We start from the raw sequence: 26,538 nt of genomic DNA, 5'->3' as shown, positions 1-26,538 counted from the left end.
GCAGATTTCTGTGGGTTAGAGGTTAGCCAGTCTAAATAGTAAGTTTCAGGCTAGCCAGGGATATACTGTGAGTCCCTGTCTAATATATATGAAAGAAAAAAAATAGACAGCTAAAATGTTTAAAGTGTTTTATGTCTTTTTTTTCCCCTGGAGCTGAGGACCCAACCCAGGGCCTTGTGCTTGCTGGGTAAGTGCTCTACCACTGAACTAAATCCCCAACCACTAAAGTGTTTTAAGTATAGGATTTAGATCAACAACTTGGAAATGGGTAGAGTAAGATGATGGCATCAACGGATTGGATCAGTCAGAGGGGGTGGATCTAAACACTCACATCCCTTTGCTCCTCTGAGTTTTGAATCAAGCGCGTTAGTTTATCTGTAGCCAATCCTAGAGCAGCATCTTCCTTCGTCAGTAGTTGCTGAGGCCCAGAGCCACGCGTCTCTCTGGTCAGTTCTAGCCGTTGCTGCTGTACTCGTGCCCAGCTCTTGCGTTTCCATCCGTTAAGACTGAGAGGGCATAGGGAAGACCTGTCACCTTCTCGGGTATCCCCGTCAGAAAGAAACCCTCGGGACTACTTTTTCCACAGTCGCAGAGACTCACTGGTTCCACTTAATTGTGGAATCTCTAGGCTGGCTCCCATTCAGAAGTAGTACCGAGATTTTGGTGCTTCTAACACGACTAGCCACAGAAGCAGGAAGTTGTTTGATTTTTGTTTTCTTTTTCCTTTCTATCTTACTTTCTTTTTCTTTTTTCTTTTTTAAGGAAAAACGGGCCAGGGCGGGAAGATAACCAAACGGGAAGGGATAAGGGGCTGTGTGTCCTTGTGACAGAAAGGTGTTGAATGCTAGCCCTTTAAACACGAGGGGGAGGATCCGGAAGTGGATGGGCGGGGCAAGGGGCTCTGGTATATAAGAGGGCCTCAACCGCGCGGGGTCTCCAATCTGCCATTTTCTCTACCTGAGTAAGTCATCGTTGTCTGGAATTCTCTCGTTTTCTTCGCAGGCAGTATACTGCCCACTGGCCCACCACCTCAGGGGAACGATGGCCACAGAGTCTACAGCCACTGCTGCCATCGCCGCGGAACTGGTTTCCGCTGACAAGTAAGCGGGACTGTGGCGAGCTTGAGGCACGGGCCAGTCCTCAGGGAGAGCTGGTGGACTTGGCTTCGCGGGCGGGACGGACTGGTGGGTGGGACAGCTGCCTTCCCCTAAACAACTGCGGGCGTTCGGAGAGGGTTGGTTTGTGGAGAAGTCCCACTTGCGAAGAGCTGGCGCACTAGCGTTAACGGCGGGTGGCTGGCGCCCCCTGCCCGGCTTTTCACGGCCGCCATCTTGCCGGGGGCAGCGGTGGCTGTCTCCATCGCCGGCCCCTTTTCTTCCACCCCCGGCCCGAGGTTGCCGGTAGGTAGGCGGGGCCCGGCTCCAGTCGGTTCTTGAACCTCTACCGGCCGCCCATTCCTAGGGTGCGCCTCTGTAGAGAGTCTGTGGACGAACCTAGAAATTGGCCAACAGATTTGGCGCCAAAAGAAAAAAAAAAGCCACACGAGGGTGAAGGCTTGGAACTGGGGACTCGGGTGGGTGGGGCCTCTCAGAGGGCGGGGCTTTGCACTCCGGCGGTCTTGCTTTTGGCTCTTAGGAGTGGGCGGGGCTTTTAGGAGGCGGGAAAACTCCATTGTTTGGAGTTAAGGCTGCTTTTGCCACTGCGGTTGGGCGCAGCGAATTTTATTCTATACTCCTACCAGGTTTACAGTAATCTGAGGGTGGTTACGGGACTGAAGCTTTGTAACTCTCATCCTTTGCAGAGAAGTGTCGTGGTTCTTTAGGTTTTCACTGAGTCGGAGATTTTGTAGCTTCAAGAGACATTTCACTTGTGTAGCGTCTAAGGTAAAGGCTGCGTGGAGCTTTCAGTCTAAGTAGTGTTTACTTGCTAGATGAGTTTGTTAGGCGAAAGGATCCCAAAGGAGGAATGACCTAATTTGAGGGCTTAATCAAACATGAACTATTTCGCCTAGTGCAGAGACACCTCCATCAGTTTGAGAAAAGAGTATTTTCCGTACAATAGGTTCGATTTTCCAATTTCCCATGCCTTTTTTAGGTACTTGATTCTATTTTTTTCTGTTTTTTGAGCATTTAGAAGTATTGCTTTGGGTAAAAGTAAAGGTGTCTGTGAGATATCTGAGTGGTTTTTTTTCTATAGGTTTATGTTTTAGTTGACATTTCACTCAGTACAATTTTATCAGAGATCATAGTGTCTTTGCTTACCCTATCACATTGGTTCCTTTCCTAGACGTTCTTGAAAATCAGTGGTTCTCAAACCACTCAACCATTTGGGAAGTGCAGTTTTGATTTTAGATTCCACTCTACTTCCTCTTCATTGATTTTTTTTTTTTTTTAAATTTTTATATTTAATGTATATGAGTACACACACTATAGCTGTCTTCAGACACACCAGAAGAGGGCATCAGGTCCCATTACAGATGGTTGTGAGCCACCATGTGTGTGCTGGGAATTGAACTCTGGACCTGTGGAAGAGCAGTCAGTTCTCTTAACCACTGAGCTATCTCTCCAGCCCAACTTTTTTTTTTTTTTTTTTAAGGACCAGAGTAGATTAAGTTTGGGAATTCTGTAGATAATATTACAGAATGAATCCATTTATGGTGCTTTCTGAACAGCTGTTTGTATTACATCGGAGATCCTTTTTTTCCCCCCAATACTTTACAGTTTGGGAGTGCTTACCTAGCATAGTATCTTGGATTAGATCTTTAGCTTTTCCCCCCGCCCCTTTTCTCAGTTTTTCTAGACAGCGTTTCTCTGTGTAGTCCTGGCTGCCTTGGAACTCAAGAGAAGAGTTTCTGACTGCTTTGGTCTCCCAAGTGCTTAGGGTTAAAGAGGAGTGTACTGCCCCCACCCAGCCTCCAGCTTTTTTTTTTAAACGACTGTATAAACAAACTTTAAAAGTAAAGTTTTCATGTATTCATTTATGTTCAGTTAAACTCTAGCTATTGGTGAAGTAATTCCCAGCTTCCTGGATGGGTATTTACAGAAAATTACATGCCTACTTATAAAAAAAAATCTACACATACTTTTTTTTGTTTTTGAGAGAGCATTTCTCTATATCTTGGCTGTCCTGGAATTCACTATGTAGACCAGGTAGACCTGGAACTCACAAAGATCTACTTGCCTCGGCCTCCCAAATGCTAGGATTAAAGTTGTGCATCACTATGTTTGGTCTTCAGACACACTTTTTTTTTTTTTTTTCTTTTTCTTTTTTTTTTTTTTCCGGAGCTGGGGACTGAACCCAGGCAGGGCCTTGCGGTTGCTAGGCAAGCGCTCCACCACTGAGCTAAATCCCCAACCCCTTCAGACACATTTTTTAAAAATCGTTGTATCATAAGATTATTAAAATTCAGTGATTATGTATTGGCATGTATGTGTATGAATATGTGTGTGTATTCATGTGAACATCATGTTTATGCCTGATCTCTGAGGAAGACAGAAGAGGATTTAAGATCCCGTGGTTGTTATTTTTTTCTGAGACACTTTCTTTGTGAATCCCTGATTGTCTTTGAACTCATTCTGTATACCAGGCTGACTTCCCAAGTACTGGGATTAAAAGCATGGACCACCATTCCTGACCTGATAATTTATTTAACAAGTATATTTTTGAACTGGGTAGTGGTGGAATACTTAATCCCATTCCTAGGGAGACAGAGGCAGACAGATCTCTGAGTTTGAGACCAGTGTGGTTTATAGAGCTAGTTCCAGGATAATTAAGGCTACACGGAGAAACTGTATTTCAGAAAAAGTATATTTTTGAAAAGTATTAAGGTTATTGTTGTGTATATATGTGTATGTGTGGTGCCAGAGCACTCTTGTAGTCAGGGACACCTTTCAGGAGTGAGTTCTGGGAACTCAAACCTGAGCTATCAGTTCCGCAAGCAAGCACTTTACTTGTTGAGCCATCTTGCCAGCCCCACATGTTTTTGTTTTTTGTTTTTTGATTCTCCTGTCTCTTCCTGAGAGTTGGGATTAATTACAGCATGAACCAACAAACACTGCAAATTACTTGCCTATTCTTGTGAGTATAGTCAATTAAAATTAAACACATAAAATTAGTTTTTAGGGCTAAGTGTGACACACACACCTTTATTAATTCCAGTACTTGGGCGGCAGAGGTGAATTTATAATAATGTTTTGTAAATGGTAGATACAATGAAATGTACAATGCTTTAGTGTAGTTAGAAACACAGCATAATCTGGCATTGCCCTGTGATATCTTCTATTTCATCTGTTACATATTGGAAATAAAAATATAGTCCTTTAATCATGGTACTTAATACATTTGTTCGTGTTCCTTGGATCAGTATAATCTTGTAGTCCTTGGATAGAGGACGGGGGTGGTAGATCACTTACTTTAAGTCTACCATTTGAAAATTTTGCTTAGTATCTGTGAAACAATCAACGGGAATATAACTAGCTGATCTAGAGTTTGTACATAGGAATCTAAAAGGCCATTCTAGGATCTGGTAGTTAGCCTGCTTTGTTGAGTCCTGCATTTGAAAGTACTGCTTTTTAAATTATTGTGCCTGTTTTTTTCTGGTTCGTCATAGGAAAGTTGCTGCTTGTTTCAGTGATCAAGGATTAAGTTTTATTTATTAAGCTACATTTGAATTTTGTGTAGTAGTAAGGGGAGGACATGTGTGTAGGGGTCAGAAAACAAGTTAATGTGAGTCATTCTAACCTATACCATGTGGGTTCCAGTCATCAAACTTAGGTTGTCATGCTTGGAAGGAAGTGTGACTTTACCCACTCACCAAAGAATTGAACTTAGTAATGCATATGAGTCAGTAAATATTTGCTCTGTGTGTGTGTGTGTGTGTGTGTGTGTGTGTGTGTGTGTGTGTGTGTTTGAGACAGTTTCTCTGTGTAGCCCTGGCTGTCTTGGAACTTACTTTGTAGACCAGGCTGGCCTAGAGTGCTTGGATTAAAGCGTATACCACCCACTCCCCTGATATCTGTGTTGTTTTTAAAATTTCTTTTATGTTTTTGTATTTTTCTGATATTACTTAATACCCAAGCTTAAGAGATCCTCCATTTTAACTTTTTTCTATTTTATTGATTATAGAGTTGAAGATGCTCCTGCTCCTTCTACCTCTGCAGATAAAATGGAGAGGTAAGGTTATATGGTACAATGATGTTTGTATTTGAAACAAGTGAAGTTATATAACTGAGGGCAGATTGCTCACTGGGGATGGAATCTGAGGCTTTACTCATAGTAGTATCTCTGGAAATGTACCTTCTGCCCCTCTCCTTTTCTTCTTAGATGCCTCTGTGGTCTGAAAAACCTGTTCAGGGATTCATTTATGTCTTTTATAAAGAAGTTCTGCCCCTTTCATTATATAATCGGCACTAATGTAAACCCAATAGTAGGTAAACCTGATTGATATCCCTCCAATAAAAATAAAGGATATGCCATGATGACTACTATAAACTGCTAACAGATTTTTCAAATACCTGGGTATTTGGAAGATGTTTTGTCTAAAATGAGAGCATTCCTTAGGGGGATCAAATCACAGTGTTTGTTTCCAGTATTAAAATTTGAGGTAAATGAAAATTAAGATTTTCAGTGTAGCTTAATTATTAATATGCTTTCTTAGCATGCCTGAGAATCAAGGTTTAGTCTCTAGTAACAGAAAAATAAAAAAGTAATTGAGCTTACATCTTGTAAGTAACCCCAGTTATCTTAGTTTGTTTTCTGTTAACTATTATGAAACACTGAGTAAAAGCAACCTGGGGAAGAAAAGATTGGTTGGGCTTAACACTTCAAGCATCAGTAAGGAAAATCAGAGTGGGAGCCATGGAAACTCTGCTGTTTTCTTTGGTTTGCTTACAGGTTCATGCTCAGCAAGTTTGTTTGTCAGTTTTGTTTATTTTTTGCAATGGAGGTTCATCTTTCTAGGGATGGTGCTTCCCTCAGTCTGATTCTGGGCTATTCCTTGGTTGGTAATCAAATGGCTCTAGGGTATGTCTAGTTGGCAGCTAAAGCTAAGTAGGACAAGATTGATATTGGGAATCTTTGATCATTGAGTGTAGATCTCACAACTGAACCCAGGTCTTGCTGAGTAGGATTCCCATCTCTACTTTCTAAGTACTGGAAATGCGAGTGGGTCTATCCTGCATTTAAGAGGGTCCTAGGGATGCAACTTAGTCCTCATGCTTGTTCAACAAGAGATTTAGCCATTGAGCTAATACACTGAGCTCCTATTTATTTAGTTTGCCTATTTACCCAGACAGGGTTTCTCTGTATCCTGGAACTCACTATGTTGACTAGTTTGTCCTTGAATTCTCAGATCCGCTTGCCTCTGCTGGGATCAAAGGCATAGGCCACCACACCTAGCTTATTTATTTAGGGTATTACCCCTATGGAGGGTTTCATATAACGCTGGTTGGCCTTAGTCTCCCTGTATTTCCTATGATGATCTTGAAATTTTAAATTTTTGTCTCCTTCCAACTGCTGTCATAGGTCTATGGTACCATACCTGCTTTTATGCAGTGCTGGAGATTAAACCCAGGGATTTTTGCGTACTAGACAAATAACTATCAACTGAGCTATATCCATATTTCCTTTTATTTTTTGAGTCAGTCTCACTATGTAGTCTTGGGTATCTTGAATTTGCAGATATCCACCTGCCTCTTAAATTCTGGGGTTAAAGACATGTACCACCTGGCTTCTGTTCCACCCCTCCTTTTTTTTCTTTTAAAGCACTGTGTGTGTGTGTGTGTGTGTGTGTGTGTGTGTGTGTGTGACAGCATGGATTGTGGAGGTCAGATAACAACTTGTGTATATAGAATGCTAGGAATTAAATCAAGTTGTATGAGTAGAACACTATAGCTGTCTTAAGACACCAAAAGAGGGCTTCAGATCCCATTACAGACAGTTGTGAATCACTGTGTGGTTGCTGGAATTTGAACTGAGGACCTCTAGAAGAGCAGTCATTACTCTTAACCGCTGAACCATCTCTACAGCCCTTCAGTTTACTTTTTAAAAAATTTATCTTGGGGTTGGGGATTTAGCTCAGTGGTAGAGCCCTGAGTTCGGTCCCCAGCTCCGAAAAAAAGAAAAGAAAAAAAAATTATTATCTTTTTTATTTTTAGTGTATGTATGTATAGCTATGTGAGCTTATATGCTGCATATACATAAAGGATTCTACATGATGACAAGACAATGGATTATCTGGAACTGGGGTTACATACATACCATATTATTATTAGTATTATGGGAGATCCTGTGCGTGTTAGAAATTGAACCCAAATCCTCTGGAAGAACAGCCAGTGCTCTTAACCCCTAATCTTCTCCATACACCTATCTTTTTTTTTTTTAACATCAGTTATTTATTTCAAGATAAGATAATCTGTTTCCCATTGATTGATAATTTTGTCAAAAAAATTTTTTTTAAAGATTTATTCATTTATTATATATAAGTACACTGTAGCTGTCTTCAGATAACACCAGAAGAGGGCATCGGATCTCTTTACAGATGGTTGTGAGCCACCATGTGGTTGCTGGGAATTGAACTCAGGACCTCTGGAAGAGTAGTCGGGTGCTCTTAACAGCTGAGCCATCTCTCCAGCTCCAATTAAATTATTAATTGACTGAATTATGTAAATCTAGTTTGAATTCTGGTCTGGTCTGTTTATTTATGCTAGTATTATATTGTCCTGTCTCAACCACTATCTCTTTCCTAAGTGTTTTTTCTTTTATGGTACGGGAGCTTGGTTGAATCCAAGGCCTCATGCATGCTAGGCAAAGCTTTTGACTCCCAAGTCAGCCTTTGTGTGTTTTTCCTTTTTTTTTTTCTTTTTGTTTTTGTTATGTTTTAAATTTATTTTTGTTTTATTTGTATGTTGTTTTGCCTGGTATATATGTATGTGCACCATGCCCCCTTCTTTAAAACCCTTTTAAAGAAAAGAGACAGCCTCATTTTATAGCTGCCCAGGCCTCAAATCATGGAGAACTGCTTGCCTATTTCTTGTGAGCTCTGGAATCAAAGCTGTGTGCCACAACACAATCTTTCTGCCTTTGAGATAGGGACTCATGTAGGCTCATCTCTATATCCTGAGAATGGTTAGTATCTACCACCATGCCTCGTGTATATGGTACTAAAGACTGAATGTAAAGTTCTGTTCATGCTAAGAAAGCACAGTTATGGCTCCATCATTAACCATACCTGTCTATTTTTTTTTCATATTTTTTACTTTTTTTTTTTTTTTTTCCCGGAGCTGGGGACTGAACCCAGGGCGTTGTGCTTGATAGGCAGGCGCTCTACCACTGAGCTAAATCCCCAACCCACTATTTTTTACTTTTAATTTTAACTAATAAACGTGTATGTCTTTTGGTTTTCTTGGTGGTTTTTTTGTTGTGTAGTTAGCATTTATTTATAACAGTATGACCTATAAGGTTTTGTGAAAGTTGCATTTTTAATCTTTTTCCTCATTTTGTAAATAAATGTGACTTAGCAGGTCTTCTCTTTTTTCATGTAGTATCTTGTCGTGTAGTTCAAGCTCATTCTCAGGCATCCTGCCTTTCCTTTAGAGTGTTGGGATTATGGGTGTATGCATCATGCTTGGTTAAGTTAACAACTTGGTTAACAACTATTTTAACAATTGTTTAAATGTAAGATATCCAATGAGTATTGATGGGAACAATATTTGACACTAAGATATTTTTCTTGCAGTCTGGATGTGGATAGTGAAGCTAAGAAACTACTGGGATTAGGACAGAAACATCTGGTGATGGGTGACATTCCAGCAGCTGTTAATGCATTCCAAGAAGCAGCTAGTCTTTTGTAAGTATTTGTTCTATTGTAAAACAGTAGTATATTGCTTACAAACTTGTAACAGGTTTTCTATTGGGAGAAAGAAGGAAGAATGAGGGTAGAAATATAGGAGCATGATGGTAGAGTGCTTGCCTATCTATATATGTGAACTCCCATGTGTAATCTGCTGAACCACAAAAACAACTCTGGCTTTTTATTTTCTGAGGATGAATTTTTTCATGATTCTAAAACCTAAATATCACTCAGTAATTTCAGTCTTTAATTTTTTGAATAAGGTGATTTTTATCATAGTCATTAATAAGGACACATAAGTAATTTTTTACTTTTTATTATATAAAACATGTTTGAGAGTTGAATGGTTGTGAACATACCTTTAATCTTAGAATTTTGGAGGCAGAGGCCAGCCTGGGTTACAGAGGGAGTACTAGCACATCCAGGTATACAGAGAAACTGTCTCGAAGTAGATACTTGGGTTTAATTCTAAGTTCTTTTAGATGGAAAGTAAGTATATTACCATTAAGCCCTTTCCTTATTCTACTGGGGTATATCAGTTTGGTTTCTATTTTTTAATTTTTTTATGTGTTGCATGAAAGTATGTATATATGGCATATGTGTGCCAGGTGCCTATGAAGGCCAAGTTTGGGCATTGGGATACCTTTTGTAGTAGATTGTGAGTTGTCAAATGTGTGGGTGCTTGGAATCAAACCTAGTTTCTCTGCCAGAGCAGCAGCTTTTTTTAAAGCTCTCAACCTTCTCTCCAGCTTGACTACCCTTGATTTAATTTCTGCTACTAAATTTGTTTTGGATAGCATTTTCCAAACATTAACTGATTGGAGTATGATGGGAGCTGTGAGTTGGCTGTGTGTCAAACAGATTAGTAATCTTATTCTTCAAAATATCCTTTTCCTAATCACTTTGTCTGAACTTGAACTAGATGTCTCTATGACAGTTTTTCTAGCAATTGAAAGTTAGTCATGCGTTTTCATTCACACTAGGAAAAAAAATCCTGACAAGTTTTTGTAGGTTTCATATTTACTTTTTGCCTGTGCCCAATTTCTTCTCTCAGCATGCAGACTAATGTTATTCTTAGATGTCTATAGCAATCACTGGGCCTGCCTTTGTTCTGTTCTGTCTGGACTTAGTAAATTTGGGCTGTGGTATTTAGTACTGTGCTATGAGTAAAGAACAAATATGTTGTGGTGTCTTATACCCTGGTATTGCTGTGATAAGTAAGCACCATGCTCCCAAGTCAACTTGGATTAAGTATTGAGGGTTTACTTGGCTTACATGTCCAGATCATACTTCCATCATTGAGGGAATTCAGGGCACAAACACTGCTTACTAGCTTGTTCTCAATGTCTTGCTCACTCTGCCTTCTTAGACTATCATGACCACCTGCCCATAGGTGGTACTACCTACAATGGATGGGGGGCCTTCCCATATTAATCATTAATTCAGAAAATGTCCCATAGACTGCAGGTTGTCTTGGGTATTGTCTCAGTTGAGATTCTTGTTCCCAGATAACTGTAGTTTGTTTCAAGTGGTCAAAAACTAATCAGTGTAAACTGTAAGTGTTGGAAAGTTTTCAATAAAAATGGGTTTAGAAATGAAACACGGGTTTTTGTTTTTGTTTTTGTTTTTTCTTAAATACGTGAATGGGTATTTTGCATGTATGTGTCTGAACATGTACATGCCTGGTGTTCAGCAAGGCCAGGAGGAGGGCATCGATCACCTGGAACAGGAATTAGAAGTGCTTGTAAGTTGACCTGACCTGTAGGTGCTGGGAATTGAATGTGGACCTTATTTTTTTTTTTTTTTTTTTTTTTTTTTTTTGGTTCTTTTTTTCGGAGCTGAGGACTGAACCCAGGGCCTTGAGCTTCCTAGGCAAGCGCTCTACCGCTGAGCTAAATCCCCAACCCCCCGCAACAAGTGCTCTTAACCATTGAGGTATCTCTCCAGCCCAATACATGGGTTTTTAAAGATTAAGTAAACACTCTTAGTTTATTCTTTAGAATTTTGGAAAGATCAACATTTTGGCTGTCCTGTCAGAAAGGATATAATGGAATCTTTTCCTCTTCAGTGTTGGTTTAAAAAAGCTTAAGTCCTCACATATTCTAGGCAAAAGCAACTGAGTTAAATTTTCGTTGACTAGGAAAAAAATTTAAGGTAAATTGTTCTAATGAAATTCACTTAAACATAACCTTCAATACAATTCTTCTTGATTAGTTTGTCTTATAATCACTTTTTTTTTTATAAATTATTACTTTTTTCCATGATCATTAGTGTTGGCTTCATATATGTCTATGTGAGGGTGTCAGATCTCCTGGAAAAGGAGTTAGATAGCTGTGAGCTGCCATGTGGGTGACGGGAATCGAACCCTGGGTACTATGGGAGAACAGCTAGTGCTCTTAACTGATGAACCATCTCTCTAGTCCCCTTGTCTCAGTCTTTTTTTTTTTTTTTTTAAAGATTTATTCATTTATTATATATAAGTACACATTATATATAAGTACACCAGAAGCGGGCATCAGATCTCTTTACAGATGGTTGGGAGCCACCATGTGGTTGCTGGGAATTGATCTCAGGACCTCTGGAAGAGCAGTTGGTGCTCTTAACCACTGAGCCATCTCTCCAGCCCTGTCTCAGTCTTAAAACATTAGTTGGTTTAATTTTGTATGACTTATGCTAGTCTTTGGATTCCACGAAAGCCTTGTTTCTTGTTTCTTGTTTTTTAATGTTTTATGTCTACCAGGTATGCTCAGTAGTTTAGAGGCTCAAAGAGAGTTCTGGATTCTCTAGAGCTGGAATTTGTAGTACTTGAACTACGGAGCCATTTCTCCAGCCCTAGATGTTGAGTATATATGTATGTGTGCTTGTTTGGTGCCTTCAAGAGGCTAGAAGAAGATATTGTATTTGGAACTGATGTTATGGTCGTTAACCACCTGGGTGCCAGGAACAAGTGCTTCACTTGTCTTTTTCCAGCTCCCTTTTTTGTTCTTGTTCTGGTTTTGGTTTTGTTTTGTTTTTAGACATACTTTTCTCTGTGTATTCCTGGTCATCCTGGTCACTCTGGAGACCATGCTGGCTTCCAGCAAAAGCCAGCATTGACCTCTGCTTCCCAAAGTGCTGGAATTAAATTGCCCAGCTTTTCCAGCCACCTTTTTAGTTTTTTGTTTATTTGTTTTGTTTTTTCCTATGCTTATTTCCCCCAGACAGGGTTTCTCTGTGTAACCCTGACTGTCCTGGAACTCATGACTGTCCTGGAACTCCTTCCTTAAATTAGCCTGGTAGATAATTGTCAACCTCTTCAGAGTGTTGGGATTAAACTTTGAGTACCACCATGCTGGGCAACCGTTTTAAGAAAAAAGCTCTGAGCAGTTAATAACATTTGCGTTTTCCAAAATAGAAAATTTTAGGAAGAATTTTTAATAGTTATTGCTAGTAGTTATGAGTTTAATAGTGTATTGCTAGTTATGAGTTAAAAAACGGTTTTGGTTTAGGCATCCTCGTTTCCGTATTTTCCTTTGGGGACTGGCAGATGTTGTAGTGAATTAGAGCACTGACTCTTCTTCCAGAGTATCTAAGGTCCAATTCTCAGTACCCACATGGCCGCTCATACCTGTTTATAACCTTAGTTTTAGGGCTTATGACACCCATGCAGGCAAAACACTAATGAATGAAGAAAAATAAATTAAAAACACAATCAGACCAGGGACTAAGCCACTACCTAAATACTATACATTGACTGATCCTGGACTCTGACCTCATAGGTAGCAATGAATATCCTAGTAAGAGCACCAGTGGAAGGGGAAGCCCTGGGTCCTGCTAAGACTGAACCCCCAGTGAACTAGACTATGGGGGGAGGGTGGCAATGGGGGGAGGGTTGGGAGGGGAACACCCATAAGGAAGGGGAGGGGGGAGGGGGATGTTTGCCCGAAACCGGGAAAGGGAATAACACTTGAAATGTATATAAGAAATACTCGGGCTGGAGAGATGGCTCAGTGGTTAAGAGCACCCGACTGCTCTTCCAGAGGTCATGAGTTCAATTCCCAGCAACCACATGGTGGCTCACAACCATCTGTAAGGAAGATCTGATGCCCTCTTCTGGTGTATCTGAAGACAGCTACAGTGTACTTATATATAATAAATGAGTAAATAAAAAAATTAAAAAAAAAAAAAAAGAAATACTCAAGTTAATAAAAAAAAAGTTGAAAATTAAAAAAAAAACAACACAATCAGAAATAATATTTTTTATTTCAGAATAGCTTTCCATGATTCTTTTTCATCATGGAAGTCCCAACCAAAGAACCTAACAGTTCTGGACCACATGGTATTTATAAAGTGGCAGGAGAATACCTCTTATAAGTGACACTTAAAATATACACTATATATAGATTTAGAACATTTAACATTAACTATTATGTGTTATTAACCAGCAATTAAAAATGTTCAGACTAGGTATTTACTTTCTTTATAGAGGTAAGAAGTATGGAGAAACGGCTAATGAGTGTGGAGAAGCCTTCTTTTTTTATGGGAAGTCACTTCTGGAGTTGGCCAGGTATGTCTTGGAAAGCCTCATTTTATGAGTGGAATATTTTATGTCACTTTGGTCTTTTTAAAAATTAAATCTTCCTTGTTGGTTAAAATTGTTTATGCAAAAAATGAAATTACATCTTGAGGTTTTGAATTAGTAGAAGCAATGATCTTTTCAATAATCAGTGGTTGATCAGAGTTTAATACCGAGATATGGACAGTAAGGAACAGTAAGACACTCTGAGCAAGCTCAAAACAGTTACTCAACAAGGACTGTATGGAGTAGAATTTGAAAGTCACACATGAAAATATCTAGTAAATAAGACTTTCTGTTTGGTTGGATTCCATATTCCTGAATTTGCCAAAACCTGGGGAGGATGAAGCAGGGGGACCAAGTTTAAGTTTTGTAGCTTAACTTAAAAAAAGGGACCTGTCTCTTTCTCTCCAGTTACAAAGACTTATTAACATTGTTGGAAACTGCTCAACAAATTTATTATATAAATGTTCAATTTATTAATTTACTAATTAATCAATTAACTTACAACTTGTATAAAAAAGCAAAGCTATTTTGAGGATATACAAAATATTAACTGATCAGTCTTTACACAATTTTGAATATTCAGAACATTTAATACATTAGTACGAAGTGATTTAGTACTAACGCATTAAGTTCACAGAATGTCACTGGCCATTTAAGGGAAATGGGAGTATACTTTGGTATAGTTTAGAAAATATAGTGTGTTCCTGCTACAAAATGAAATGGATAGATGTTTTAGTCTCCAGATGATAATCACTATTTGTAATTTTCAAGTGAGAATCTTCTTTTTCTTAGCATCTTATGGCTTCTTTAGTATATTTTAATTGTTCATAAAAATCAGCCAGTCCTGTGGCAATCTTATGTAGGCTTAAGCACAGTTGCTATTAAGCAGAAAGTGCTCTTGTCTTGTCATACTGGAACTCAGTGTCTCCACCCTTCCTCTCCAGTTTATTCATCCTCTGTGCCTCTTCTTGGAGTTCTCTGAACCATGGAAGAGGTGATACAGAAGTTCCATTTACAGCTGGGCATTCATTATTCTTAACGTTTTCATCATTGGTTGTCTTTCTTGAGCTTGTAGTTGGTTTTGTTTCTTTGTCGTTTGTTTTGATATGGGGGTGTCTTAGTTGATCAAAGCATCTTATCGAAATGAGCTTATTGGAGACTTAGTTTCAGAGGGTGACTTCATAACTATCATGGAGGCATGGTACAGGGCTGCCAGGCATGGCACTGGGGTAGTAGACATTGTTTGGATGGCTTGGAAGTTTGAAATGCCAGTGCCCACCCTCAAGTAGCACTCCTCTTCCAACAAGGCTTTTCCAGATAGTTCCACTAGCTAGAGATCAAGGATTCTAACATAAGCAATTCTCATTCAGAGCACTATAGAAAGTTTTACTATATACATCAGCCTGGTCTTGGACTGACAGAGAACTGCCTGATTCTTATTCCTTTGTTGGGATTAAAGGCATGTGACATAAGACTGGGTTTAGTGGTTTTGTTACTGTTGCTGTTCCTTCTTTCAGGTTTTTCTTACTTAGCCAGTCAGTGGTGTCACAGCATTTGGGAAGGAGGGGCAAGCCGACTTGTGTTTGGGGACAGACTGGTGTATACAGAGCTACTTCCGGGACAGCCAGGGCTACACAAAGGAACTGTCTTTAAAAAAAAAATTTTTTTTTCTCTTATTTAATTATCTATAGGGGTAGATTTGTGCACATATGTGCAAAGTACTTCCTAAGGCCAGAATTCTCAGTTCTCATAAGTTTGAGTTACAGACATTTGTGAGCTGTCTAATATCGATCCTAGCAACTGAAATCAGGTCCTCTTGGAGAGAGGCAAATGCGTTAACCACTGAGCCACTGCTCCAGCCCGTCTCTCCCCCCACACTCCTTATTTTTAAAGACTATGTCTTGCTGCCTGGAACTTGTAGAACTACTCCTGTTTTGAATATATATTTATTTATTTTCTTTTTACTTGATTTCTTTTTCTGCGTTTTTCCCCCAGTCATAAAATACATTTTTAGGAACTAGTTATACTTTTGTGCTTTTTCTTCTTATAGAATGGAGAATGGAGTGTTGGGAAATGCCTTAGAAGGAGTGCATGTAGAAGAGGAAGAAGGAGAAAAAACAGAAGATGAATCTTTGGTAGAAAATAATGATAATGTAGATGGTATGTAGAGTTGCATGCTACAGTCAAGAGACGCGACGACTGATACTTCCTTTAAATAAGTTGTGGAAATAGGGTTCTCCTTATGGTGGTTGGTCTCTCCAGAGATACTTGGGCTGATGTAGTAAGTGTAGACTGTAACTAAAGTGGTAGTGAGCTTCTAAGAGAATAAATAAATGTATCAAATAGATAAATTCTTTTAAATTGGTATATTAAATATTAAAAAAAATTTTTCTGATGCTAATGTTAAAACACCTTGCATAGCTCAGTTATTTTAATAGTCCTTGGAGCACTGCTGTTTTGTACCTCTTAGAAAATTAAATATTTTCTAAGTTTGGCTGTTAAAATTTTACAAATCAAATAAGTATAATGTTTAAGAGGAGGAAAGCTGGACATGTCTTTTCTGACTAGTAACAGATTACTTGATGTGAACCTACAGGCTTCATTTCTTTTGCAGTATGTTGCTTTGCTAGCTTGGATTCTCCCTTTCTCCCTTTGCTTTTCTCATGGGGGCAGCTGAAAAAACTTAGGCTTAAAGGGAATGTATTTCTACTTTCAATTTATGCTTTTATCATTAAACTTGGAGACATGTTTATGCTTCATGTTCTTTAACCATGTAGAGGAAGCAAGGGAAGAGTTGAGAGAACAGGTTTATGACGCCATGGGAGAAAAAGAAGCCAAAAAAGCAGAAGGCCAGTCTCTGACAAAGCCTGAAACTGATAAAGAACAGGAAAGTGAAGTGGAGAAGGGTGGAAGAGAAGATATGGATATAAGTGAGCCTGCAGAGAAGCTCCAGGAAAAAGTTGAATCGACTTCAAAGCAGTTAACTGAATCCTCTGAAGAGGCAAAAGAAGCAGCAATACCAGGACTGAATGAAGATGAGGTCACTTCTGGGAAGACAGAACAGGAATCATTGTGTACTGAGGAAGGAAAATCCATTTCTGGAGTTTATGTTCAAAATAAAGAATTCAGAGAAGCAGTGCCTCAGGAGGAGGGAGAGGAAATGATAAGCTTAGAAAAAAAGCCAAAAGAAACTTCAGAAGATCAGACTATTGGGGCTCCAGAAAAGCAGGACACTTTAATGAAGGTGGTAGAAATAGAAGCTGAAATAGACTCTGAAGTCAAGTCAGTGGATGTGGGTGGGGAGGAGCCGAAGGATCAGGGAGCTATCTCTGAGAGTGAACTAGGAAAGGCTGTTCTTATGCAACTCTCAGGGCAAGATGTTGAAGTATCACCAGTAGTGGCTGCAGAGGCTGGATCAGAAGTCTCTGAGAAGCCAGGGCAGGAGATTACAGTTCTTCCCAACAATGGTCCAGTTGTTGGACAATCATCTGCAGGAGATCAAACTCCTAGTGAACCACAGAATTCTGCAGAAAGACTGTCAGAAACTAAAGATGGCGCAAGTGTAGAGGAGGTCAAGGCAGAGCTGGTTCCTGAACAGGAGGAAGCTATGCCTCCTGTAGAAGAGTCTGAGGCAGCTGGAGATGGGGTTGAGACCAAGGTAGCCCAGAGGGCCACGGAGAAAGCACCTGAAGACAAATTTAAGATAGCTGCTAATGAAGAGACACAAGAGAGAGACGAACAGATGAAAGAGGGTGAAGGTAACCGGGATATGATAGAGCTACAGTGGGTGGAGTACATGTCTAGATTTGACTCACTAATCATTTGTAAAAGTCAGCCTTCCATTCAGGATTTTCAGTCTGCCTTTAGAAACTACAAAGTAGGTCTTCTGATTTCTTAAACTTGGCTAGCGGATAGTAACTTGTTATGTCATGCTTGCCAATGAAATGATATGAAGGGTGGATTAGAAATGGGTTGTGGGATAGCTAGGGACATAGTAGGCTAGGCTGGCAGAGAATGCTGAATGGATGTTCACTTGCATGCTTTTGGATTTTTAAATTTACTCTCCACATGGTTTCTCTTCTGTAGGAAGTAGGAACAGAGCAGTAGAATCCACTGAATTGGTACACTTAAGCAGGCATGCCATTTAGGTGAAGTCAGTTTAACTTTCTGGTGCCCTTTTCACATTTAGTTAATAGAGATGTTCAGGGGATTATTCACATTAATTTCAGTAGCCCTCTTCAGGGGAAAGAGATAGCGAAGTTCCTAGTCATTATCCCTTTTGTTGCTTTCCTTCTTCATTTAATGCTTGCTTTGGCTGCTAATCAACTATAGTGTTATTGGCTTAATTCAGATTCAATTTTATCAATAATTTTAAGCCTCTAACCAATTGGCACGTCTGACTTGAGTTGTGCTCAGTTGGGGATTCTACTGTACTTAAGTTTCATCTAACATTGGCATTAATTACAGGTATATTTCAATGAATAATTTTCTGCATAATTGATAAACTATTTTACGGGTTGTCTTAAGAATTTTCAGTGACCCATCTTTATTACTTGATCATTCTGGTAAGTTTTTGCCTATGTGCAGGTCCCTGCACTCCAGCCAGCAGAGACATAGTCAGATGTGAAGCGGTAGCAGTGTTGGGCTTCTTGGGCGTCAGGATTCTTTAATAGAAAGCTTAGAATTGAATTCCTCAGTCTTTTTTTTGAAACTCTTATGTTTTGATTCTTCCCCCTCCCCACTCCGAAGTGCTGAGGATTGAACACACGGCCTCATGTGTTAGCCAGATACTGTATTAATGAACCAAATATTCTGCCCTATAAGTGACATTTTCCAATGTTCTTTGTCTAATAAAATTTTGTGGATTTTATAAATATGGTCTGGGGAGAAAACCTTCATCACATCTAATAGAGATAGGTGAATCTAGTTTAGGGTGCAGCCACTTTCTATGGTTGGTTCCATGATACTGGATAAATGCTAATCCACATCCTCTATGTGGGTGAAAAGCACAGATAATTAATGTCAAACCTAAGTCTGAATGAGTTCCTAGAATCCACATAAAAGTTGTCATATCCTCCATACCAGTCTTTCTAAGGAGAGATAGCAGTCATATACAGATTTCATGGAAGCTTGTGGAACAACTAGCCTTGCATACAAAAGAGACCCTGTCCCATCTCTGAGACACCCAAGGCCATTTTCTTCCCTATACAGATGCAATGATGTATGTACCCACATTCACATACATGGGTTTCTACACACAATTAAAACCCCAGTGCATAGGCTGGCACTTGAGTGGTAGAATACTTGCCTGGCATGTGCAAAGTTTGATCTAAATTCACAAGAAAATAACAACCCATTTCATGGTACTTGACTTGTTACCATTTCTGGCATATCTATATCCCTGATACAGATTTCTTATTATCATGTTAGATGTGGTTGGTAAGTAGACGAAAATTTAATCAAATTATGCTCAGGTGGTCTGTGCTAACTGATAGGGTGGGTACTTGATTTACCTGAAGGAATTCTAGAATTAGTATACTCTCATTTATTTGTTTTTGAGGCAGGTTCTCGCTATAATCTAGACTGGCCTGAAATAGATGTAAGGATTGCATAGCTTATTTATCTTTAATATATTTTCTTAATTTCTAATTTTGGTTTTGGCATATTTTAAGTATGTCACAAAATCAGATCTAAAAATAAGAAAATGGAATATGCACATGACTAGTAATACTCATTTGCAAGAAGGTCAGAAAATACTTAAATTTATATTTGCTGGGACATTATGTATATTCCCATTAGTGTTTGATCACTGGTTACTAAGTGTGGAAGTCTTACAGTTAGTATCTTTCTTTATTAACCTAGCTCATCACCACTATCCCATAAAGGCAATAACAGATTTCTCAAGAGAAACCCATTATTCTCAGGTCATTAATATATAAATTTCCAAGTTATTGTATGCCAACTTAAATTTCATGACACTTTGTTATAGGTACAAATAGGTACAGATACCAGATACTTAAATATATGTCTGTAGTTTTGTTTTTTTGAGATTGCATCTAACTTAGTTTCACTAATAAATGAAAGTATAGCCCTTGTTAGCCTTTACCTTTTTGTTTGTTTGTTTTCAAGACAGGGTTTCTTTATAGCCCTGGCTATTCAGGACCTCAGTAAGTAGTCTCTAGACCAGGCTTGCTTTGAATGAATGTACAGAGGTCAGCCTGCTTACTGTGTGTATAGGTATTAAAGGCATCTGGTACTATCACCTGGCCTCACTTTCCAACTTTTGATGATCCTCCTTCCATGCCTGGTATTGTGGAAGCACATATATTTAATTATGCATTCTTGGATTATTTTGGAGGCTGGGTGAAGTCATCCAGTTTAAACTTAGAAAACTAAAGTACATGAAAAAAATGTTGGAGCTGAATAGATAGCTTAGTGGATAAGAGCAGGTACTGCTTTTGAAAAGGACCCGAGTAACATCCACATTAGACACTTTACAACTTCCTGTAATTCTACTTCCAGGGTGGAACCCTTTTCTGAGCCTCCACAGGTATTTGTACTCTGTGCATGGGCATCCATGATTTTTTTTTTTAAATCCTTTTTAAAATTTTTTTTTCAAATTTTGTGCATGTGAGTACACTGTCACTGTCTTCAGACACACCAGAAGAGGGCATAGGATCCCATTACAGATGGTTGTGAGCCACTGTGTGCTGGGAATTGAACTCAGGACCTCTGGAAGAGCAGTCAGTGCTCTTAACCACTGAGCCATCTCTTAAACTCTAAAAGAAAATTTTTTAAAAACTGTTTTGGTGACTGTGTTTCAGAAACACTTGAGTTGCATAGTCAAAAACATAAAAGTAAGTCTTTTATATCCTGTGAAGTAGCCAGTTGTTGAGCTCCAGCTTCAGTGAGAGACCCTTGTTCAGAAAATGGGGGGGGGTGGAGTCAGGGGAGACACATAACATTTACTTCTGGTCTCCATGGGATACACACCTTACAAAAATGTGAACCTTTTGGGGGTTGGGGATTTAGCTCAGTGGTAGAGCACTTGCCTAGCAACCGAAAGGCCCTGGGTTCGGTCCCCAGCTCCGAAAAAAAGAACCAAAAAAAAAAAAAAAATGTGAACCTTTTGATTACACAGGGTTTCTATAGTTAACTAGATTGTTCTTTACAAATTGTTCAAGTACTTTGATAGTGCTAGCTATTGGCAATTTATAGGAATTTTCTGTACCTATTCTCATTACACCGTTGATTTGCAGATAAAACCACTGTCATTTAGGTTCTATAGGCCTTATGGAATTCATGTTTAGTCAGTACTTTTGAAGCAGAGATTAGTTTGAAGCCAGAATGGTTTATATAGCAAGTTTCAGAATAGCCAAGGATATAACTTGTCTTTCCAAAAAAAAAATTATGAAAACCAACTCTTTTTGTTTCTATTCTTATATATAGGTTGTAGAGTGGTGACATCTGTTTTTTTGTTTTTAGTTTTGTTTTTTTTTTGGTAGGAGAAAGTTATGTACTAGTAGCAGCTCTGTACTCCCAGCTACTAGGGAGATGCAGAAATATTGCTAATTCCTGGGTCTTTGAGAGTAGTTTGGGGTATATAGTAAGATTTGTTTCGTTGAGAAGGAAAAGACAATTACAGAAAAATCCCCATCTAGCTTAAGGAAAGATGACAACGAGTATATCCTTATTAATCTATGTGAATTTGTTGTATCAACTAAAACAGCTGACATTTTGAATTTTAAGTTGTCTTATCAATAGTAATTATAAAAGCTTATTTGAAAAACTGATGTGTAACTATCAGCATAGTTTGTTGGTGGCTACACACTTAAATCTTAAAGTAACTAGTTGTTTATTCTCAATTTTTTTGAGCTGGCTGGAGTCTGTGACTTGCTCATTGAGGAGAGCTGATGAAGACATTTCCCTTCTTCCCCATAGCTTATTGTAGGAACGCTAGTTTCTGGTATTCTGAATGGTCTGAGATTAGTATGTTTTGATACTTTGAGTATAATGTGATTATCTTAACAAATGAGTAAAACCTGTTCGGTGAGTAGATGGGAGACTTTTACAGGAAGCAATATATAGGTGATCTTTCTTACTCTGAATCACCAGGTTTAGTCTTAAACTTAAAGAAAATCATTAGTCTCTTAACTGATATTTGGATGAATATATAAGGTGTATATATTTTAGTGTAGGTTAGATTTGAATTAGCTAGTAACCACTGACTGAGGATAAACTTCAGATCAAATGCTAACTTGGATTAGCCTCTTTTCCATTCTGTCTGAGAATGTAGGTTGACAGATACTTATCAGAGTCAGACCAGACAAGAAATACTTTTAGTTACATCTCAATACTGAGGAGTTTTTTCTTGTAGAAACTGAAGGCTCAGAGGAAGAAGACAAAGAAAATGACAAGGCTGAAGAAACAACAAATGAATCAGTTCTTGAAAAAAAGGTAAGCTGTCATTCCTTCAGTGCCATTACAGCTTCCTTACTGTAGGGCTGTGGGTTACTAACATAGGCAAGGTAAGTAGTTGTTCCTTGGGTAGGGCTTAGGGATTTTTTTTTTTTCATTATAAGGTGAAATACAAATTTATAATTATTTCACTGAGGTAAGGAGACACCTTATAGGAGGTACACATTTGGTGTAGGTTTTAGGGAGAAGGCCTGCACTTCGACTTTTTTTTTTTTTTTTTTTCCCCTATTTTTTTCAGAGCTGGGGACCGAACCCAGGGCCTTGCACTTGCTAGGCAAGTACTCTACCACTGAGCCAAATCCCCAACCCCTCGAATTTTTTTTAAATTATATTAAATTATACACTTGAGATTTATTCTCGGGGTTGGGGATTTAGCTCAGTGGTAGAGCGCTTGCCTAGCAAGCAGAAGGCCCTGGGTTCGGTCCCCAGCTCTGAGGGAAAAAAAAAAAAAGATTTATTCTCTAAAAAGATTCCTGTCTTGTTCTTTTGCCTAATGCCAATGATTCGGATATATTTCAGACTCTTCAAGAAAATGAAGAAGAGGAGATTGGGAATTTAGAACTTGCCTGGGATATGCTAGATTTAGCCAAGATTATTTTTAAGAGGTAAAAACTCTTGGTGTTTTTGGGCTCATGTGGGAATTTGTGGTTGAAAATAGAAAGCAGTTTAAGATTTGACAATTATTTTTAAGGCTTTACTAATCTTTCTTTTAGGCAAGAAACAAAAGAAGCCCAGCTTTATGCTGCACAAGCCCATCTTAAACTTGGAGAAGTTAGTGTTGAATCTGGTAATGCATTTTCCTTTATGTTGTCTCCTACCTTTCCCTGTGTCCCCATTCTCCCCTCCTGTTTTCTTTAGAATTGACTTTTTTAACATTCAAAATTACAAAGGCAGATTTTTCAGCTCTCTGCTGACTAAAGGAGAAATGTTAGCACAAGCTATCTCTATATAAAACAAAATATGGGCAGGAATAGGGGGGTCTGCGTTCCCTATAGCATCTAGCGCACTAACAGCCTTGTAGCCCATATCATATATCCTGAGAGTTAATCCAAGCATTCTGCAGGAGACAGTGACTCCAGGCCATCCACATCTATATAGTGAGACCTTGTTTGGAAAGGGGGAGAGATGAGTCCGTTCGTGAACTGCTTTTATGTTAAATGCTGTCCATGGTGTTATTTCTTCATTTATCAGAGAATTATATCCAAGCTGTGGAGGAGTTTCAGGCTTGCCTAAGCCTGCAAGAGCAGTATTTGGAAGCTCACGATCGTCTCCTTGCGGAGACTCACTACCAGTTGGGTTTGGCCTATGGTTACAACTCTCAGTATGATGAGGCTGTAGCACAGTTTGGCAAATCTATTGACGTCATTGAGAAGAGAATGGGTAAGTGAGCAGTAATGACTTCCTGTTTAGACGATACATACAGTGATTATATCGTGGGGAAAACACTGGGTTCTTTGTTAATGACTTAAGGCTGTTCTTTGTAGCTGTACTACTTGAGCAGATGAAGGAGGCTGAAGGATCATTTACTGAATACGAGAAAGAAATCGAGGAGCTGAAAGAACTGCTCCCCGAGATTCGGGAGAAGATAGAGGATGCAAAGGAGTCTCAGCGGAGTGGGAATGTAGCTGAGCTGGCTCTGAAGGCCACTCTGGTTTGTTGAGTTTTATCTTAAAATTTTTTTAAATAAAATACTTGTACAGGTAATGTTTATAGTCCATTTTAAAGGCACTTTTCTCATGACTCGATTTTGAATTAGTTGATCAGAATGTGAGTGAGCTAGACCTGTGCTTTGTGTGCAGGAGACAGGTGTAGATTCTGTCACTGCTATTTTGTTTAACCTTGGACATTTCTTTGCCTTTCAGTATAAATATTGTGTTACTATTTGTAAAGTGTTTTTGAGAATACCATATAGAAAAAGCTTAAGTCACAAATGGAGTCTCTTAGTCACAAATGCCTGACTCTGCTCCTAGCTCAGCATGCTGGTATATACTCTGTATTGGAAATAGGACAGAATGGTTTAATGTCTTGTCCACTTAGGATTTCTCAGGTGTCTGTGTTGAAGAATTTGCTGCAATGCAGTAGGCAACTTGAGCCTGAGTGTGTGGGTTCTATGCTGTAACATGCTTGTCTGTCTCTCACAGGTCGAGAGCTCTACTTCAGGTTTCACTCCTAGTGGAGCTGGTGCCTCGGTATCCATGGTGTGTATCTTGTTTCTGTCAATAGGCCTACTATGACTCTAATAAGGTTTTTGTAAATTCATAACTAACAAAGGCTCATTTTCGCCAGATTGCCAGTAGAAAACCAACAGATGGCGCTTCCTCATCAAACTGTGTCACTGATATTTCTCATCTTGTCAGAAAGAAGGTAACATTTACATGAACTTACTTACAGTGTCTGCATTCTGAGGGTGGGAAGTCTGTATTAATACACTAGGAATAATAGATTCACCCTCCTGAGTGGCACAGTGAGACAATTCAATTTCAAAGAAGCCAAAGCTTTGCGGGAATGGGTTAACTTCTTAGCCTGGTGGCTATTTGGAAATCTCATGGAGGATTGAACAGGTGAGTACGGTGTAGGAATCTTGCTGGTTTGCTCTATAGTAGGCTTCTCACACTTCTGCCTTGTGCCAGTAAGTCCCATCAGTGATCCTTACCCTGTGGTGTAAGTCTTCTGTATCCTTGCTTGTGCTTCTTCATTGTTCAGATCTCTAACCTGGCTCACTTCTGTGTGCCTTAACTATGTCATTTTTTTTTTTTTTTTTGGTTCTTTTTTTTTTTTTTTCGGAGCTGGGGACCGAACCCAGGGCCTTGTGCTTCCTAGGCAAGTGCTCTACCACTGAGCTAAATCACCAACCCCAACTATGTCAGTTTTAAGATAAAGGACATTGTGGCATCATCTATGCTCAGCACTACCCTGTAACTAGAGAGCACATCCCCAAGGCTGTGTGAGAGTCAGCGTTTTTGTCACCACATGGGGCCTCTAGGATTATTCTGCAATTGTTTTCTTAAGATAAAACAGGAACCTTTACAATTCTACCTTTAGAGGAAACCAGAGGAAGAGAGTCCCCGGAAAGATGATGCAAAGAAAGCTAAACCAGAACCAGAGGTGAATGGAGGCAGTGGAGATGCTGTCTCCAGTGGAAATGAAGTTTCAGAAAACATGGAGGCAGAGGTGGGTAGTGTAAGACTGGCCACTTGCCTCACACATTGTTCTTAGCTCTGGGAAGCCAGGCCTCTCAAGTGCGTATATGAAAAATGAATGTTCTTAAAATGCATATGATGTTATTAATAGTGAATCTGGAAGAGTACCTGGTTAACAGTACTATTTGATCCTTTCTACTTTATCCTTCTGTGTGATGGCCTGGGTTTGTCAGCCCTATCATCTGGTTGGGAAGGACTGAAGCCTGCTGTTACATTCGATGGGATGACTTACGTCAGGGTAAGTATAGCTAGGCTCTTTGTCTTTCAGGCTGAGAATCAGGCTGAGAGCCAGACAACAGCAGAAGGGACAGTGGACTCTGCAGCTACAGTTAAAAGCACTGCATGTTAAGAGGCGAGCAGAACCTTCCTCCTGAGGGAAAGTGGTTTTGTACATAATGTATTTTTTCACTTTTGGGGATTCTTTTTGTATAACTCCAATAAAGATTGTAGGCAACAGCTGAGACTTTGATGGCTTTTTTCTTAAAAATATTGGTGGATTGTTTTGGGGCACTCTATATTGTGTATACATGCCTTGTGTTTTGCTACTGCACAACCCACTTCCTGTCTAATGTGGAGGTGATCAAGTTGATTAAGGCCCTTCATCTACTGGTGCTATGTTTCTATTTCCAAATATTTGGCTGAATTCAAATACCTTGTAAGCTTTCCATGGTGCTGTCCCTGGATGGGGTCTGCTAAACAAGAACTGGTAGAAATCAGTTTGGTGCTGAAAATGGAGCATGGAATATGACCCAGGTCTTGGTTTGTGCCTACCTTCTGTTCACCTGGTTTCCATTTAAGGCCATAATATCCTGCCCTGGCAAAACTGGCAGAAACATGGGAAATGATTCCTGAGGAAAACTGTTGTTAGATACTCCGTAGGATCACACTGTAGTGGGAGACAAGTAGAAGACTGATGGAGAAGTCTGTTACGTTATTTTCTGTATAGAAAGATTACAATATGTCAATAAGTGGAATTGTTATATTGTGCAGTTTTGTCTATAAAAATAAATATGCTAATTTTAACAAAGCCCTTGTTCTGGAATTATACTTGAAAGACTACAAGAACGTCCTGGGCTGCCTGGCGTACCTCATTGTGGGGTATGGGGTTGAGTGGCAAACTGGTCTATCAATTCTGGGTGTCTAATTGGTCAGATATAAATACCATCTTATGGTGCTAAGACAGTAAGGGTGCATGAATTAAGACCCACATTGAGCTGTCTCATACTGGCTTGTTAAAATGCAATTATGGAAACAGACTCCCCTCAGTTCTGCCACAAAGCATGGTGACCAGTTTCATTCAGTCTTGAGGATGGAGTTGTACAGAATGACTTTTCCAATTTTTCTCATATTTTGTGTTAGTCACTAAAGCTTGGCTGAAGAGTAAAGAATATCTGGCTCTTCTTGATAACTGTGTTCTACAAAGTGTTTTCCCACATTTTTCCAGTCTTAAT

At 39.3% G+C, this 26,538-nt stretch overlaps 1 protein-coding gene and 1 long non-coding RNA gene across 13 annotated transcripts in view; both read left to right on the top strand.

Moving 5' to 3' along the window:
• LOC148005993 (uncharacterized) overlaps positions 1-26,538 on the top strand; it is a 1,435,680-nt gene that overhangs the window by 910,342 nt on the left and 498,800 nt on the right. The window lies entirely within an intron of this gene.
• On the top strand, positions 450-26,114 carry Nasp (nuclear autoantigenic sperm protein). 12 transcript variants are annotated; one of them, NM_001436698.1, is given in 17 exon segments: positions 503-542; positions 1,003-1,100; positions 1,802-1,883; positions 5,125-5,172; positions 8,735-8,845; positions 13,314-13,394; positions 15,460-15,569; positions 16,187-17,167; positions 21,787-21,866; positions 22,407-22,492; positions 22,601-22,674; positions 23,079-23,267; positions 23,372-23,538; positions 24,029-24,085; positions 24,174-24,251; positions 24,930-25,058; positions 25,356-26,114. In NM_001436698.1, coding segments are annotated over 14 exon segments (2,232 nt in total). In that variant the 5' UTR covers positions 503-542; positions 1,003-1,100; positions 1,802-1,883; positions 5,125-5,164; the 3' UTR covers positions 25,437-26,114.

The sequence above is a fragment of the Rattus norvegicus genome, chromosome 5 (genome assembly GCF_021556685.1).
Source record: "Rattus norvegicus strain SHRSP/BbbUtx chromosome 5, alternate assembly SHRSP_T2T, whole genome shotgun sequence".
Classification (NCBI taxonomy): domain Eukaryota; kingdom Metazoa; phylum Chordata; class Mammalia; order Rodentia; family Muridae; genus Rattus; species Rattus norvegicus.
This window is presented reverse-complemented; position numbering and strand designations above follow the sequence as displayed.

What these genes read in the sequence shown, in the direction of transcription:
- Nasp (XM_087548258.1), top strand. Translation starts at nt 1,042, where the DNA reads ATGGCCACAGAGTCTACAGCCACTGCTGCCATCGCCGCGGAACTGGTT. An exon ending in AAATAATGATAATGTAGATG is followed by an intron (nt 15,570 to 16,186) that starts GTATGTAGAGTT and finishes TTAACCATGTAG; the next exon opens with AGGAAGCAAGGGAAGAGTTG. An exon ending in AGAAGTTAGTGTTGAATCTG is followed by an intron (nt 22,675 to 23,078) that starts GTAATGCATTTT and finishes TTCATTTATCAG; the next exon opens with AGAATTATATCCAAGCTGTG.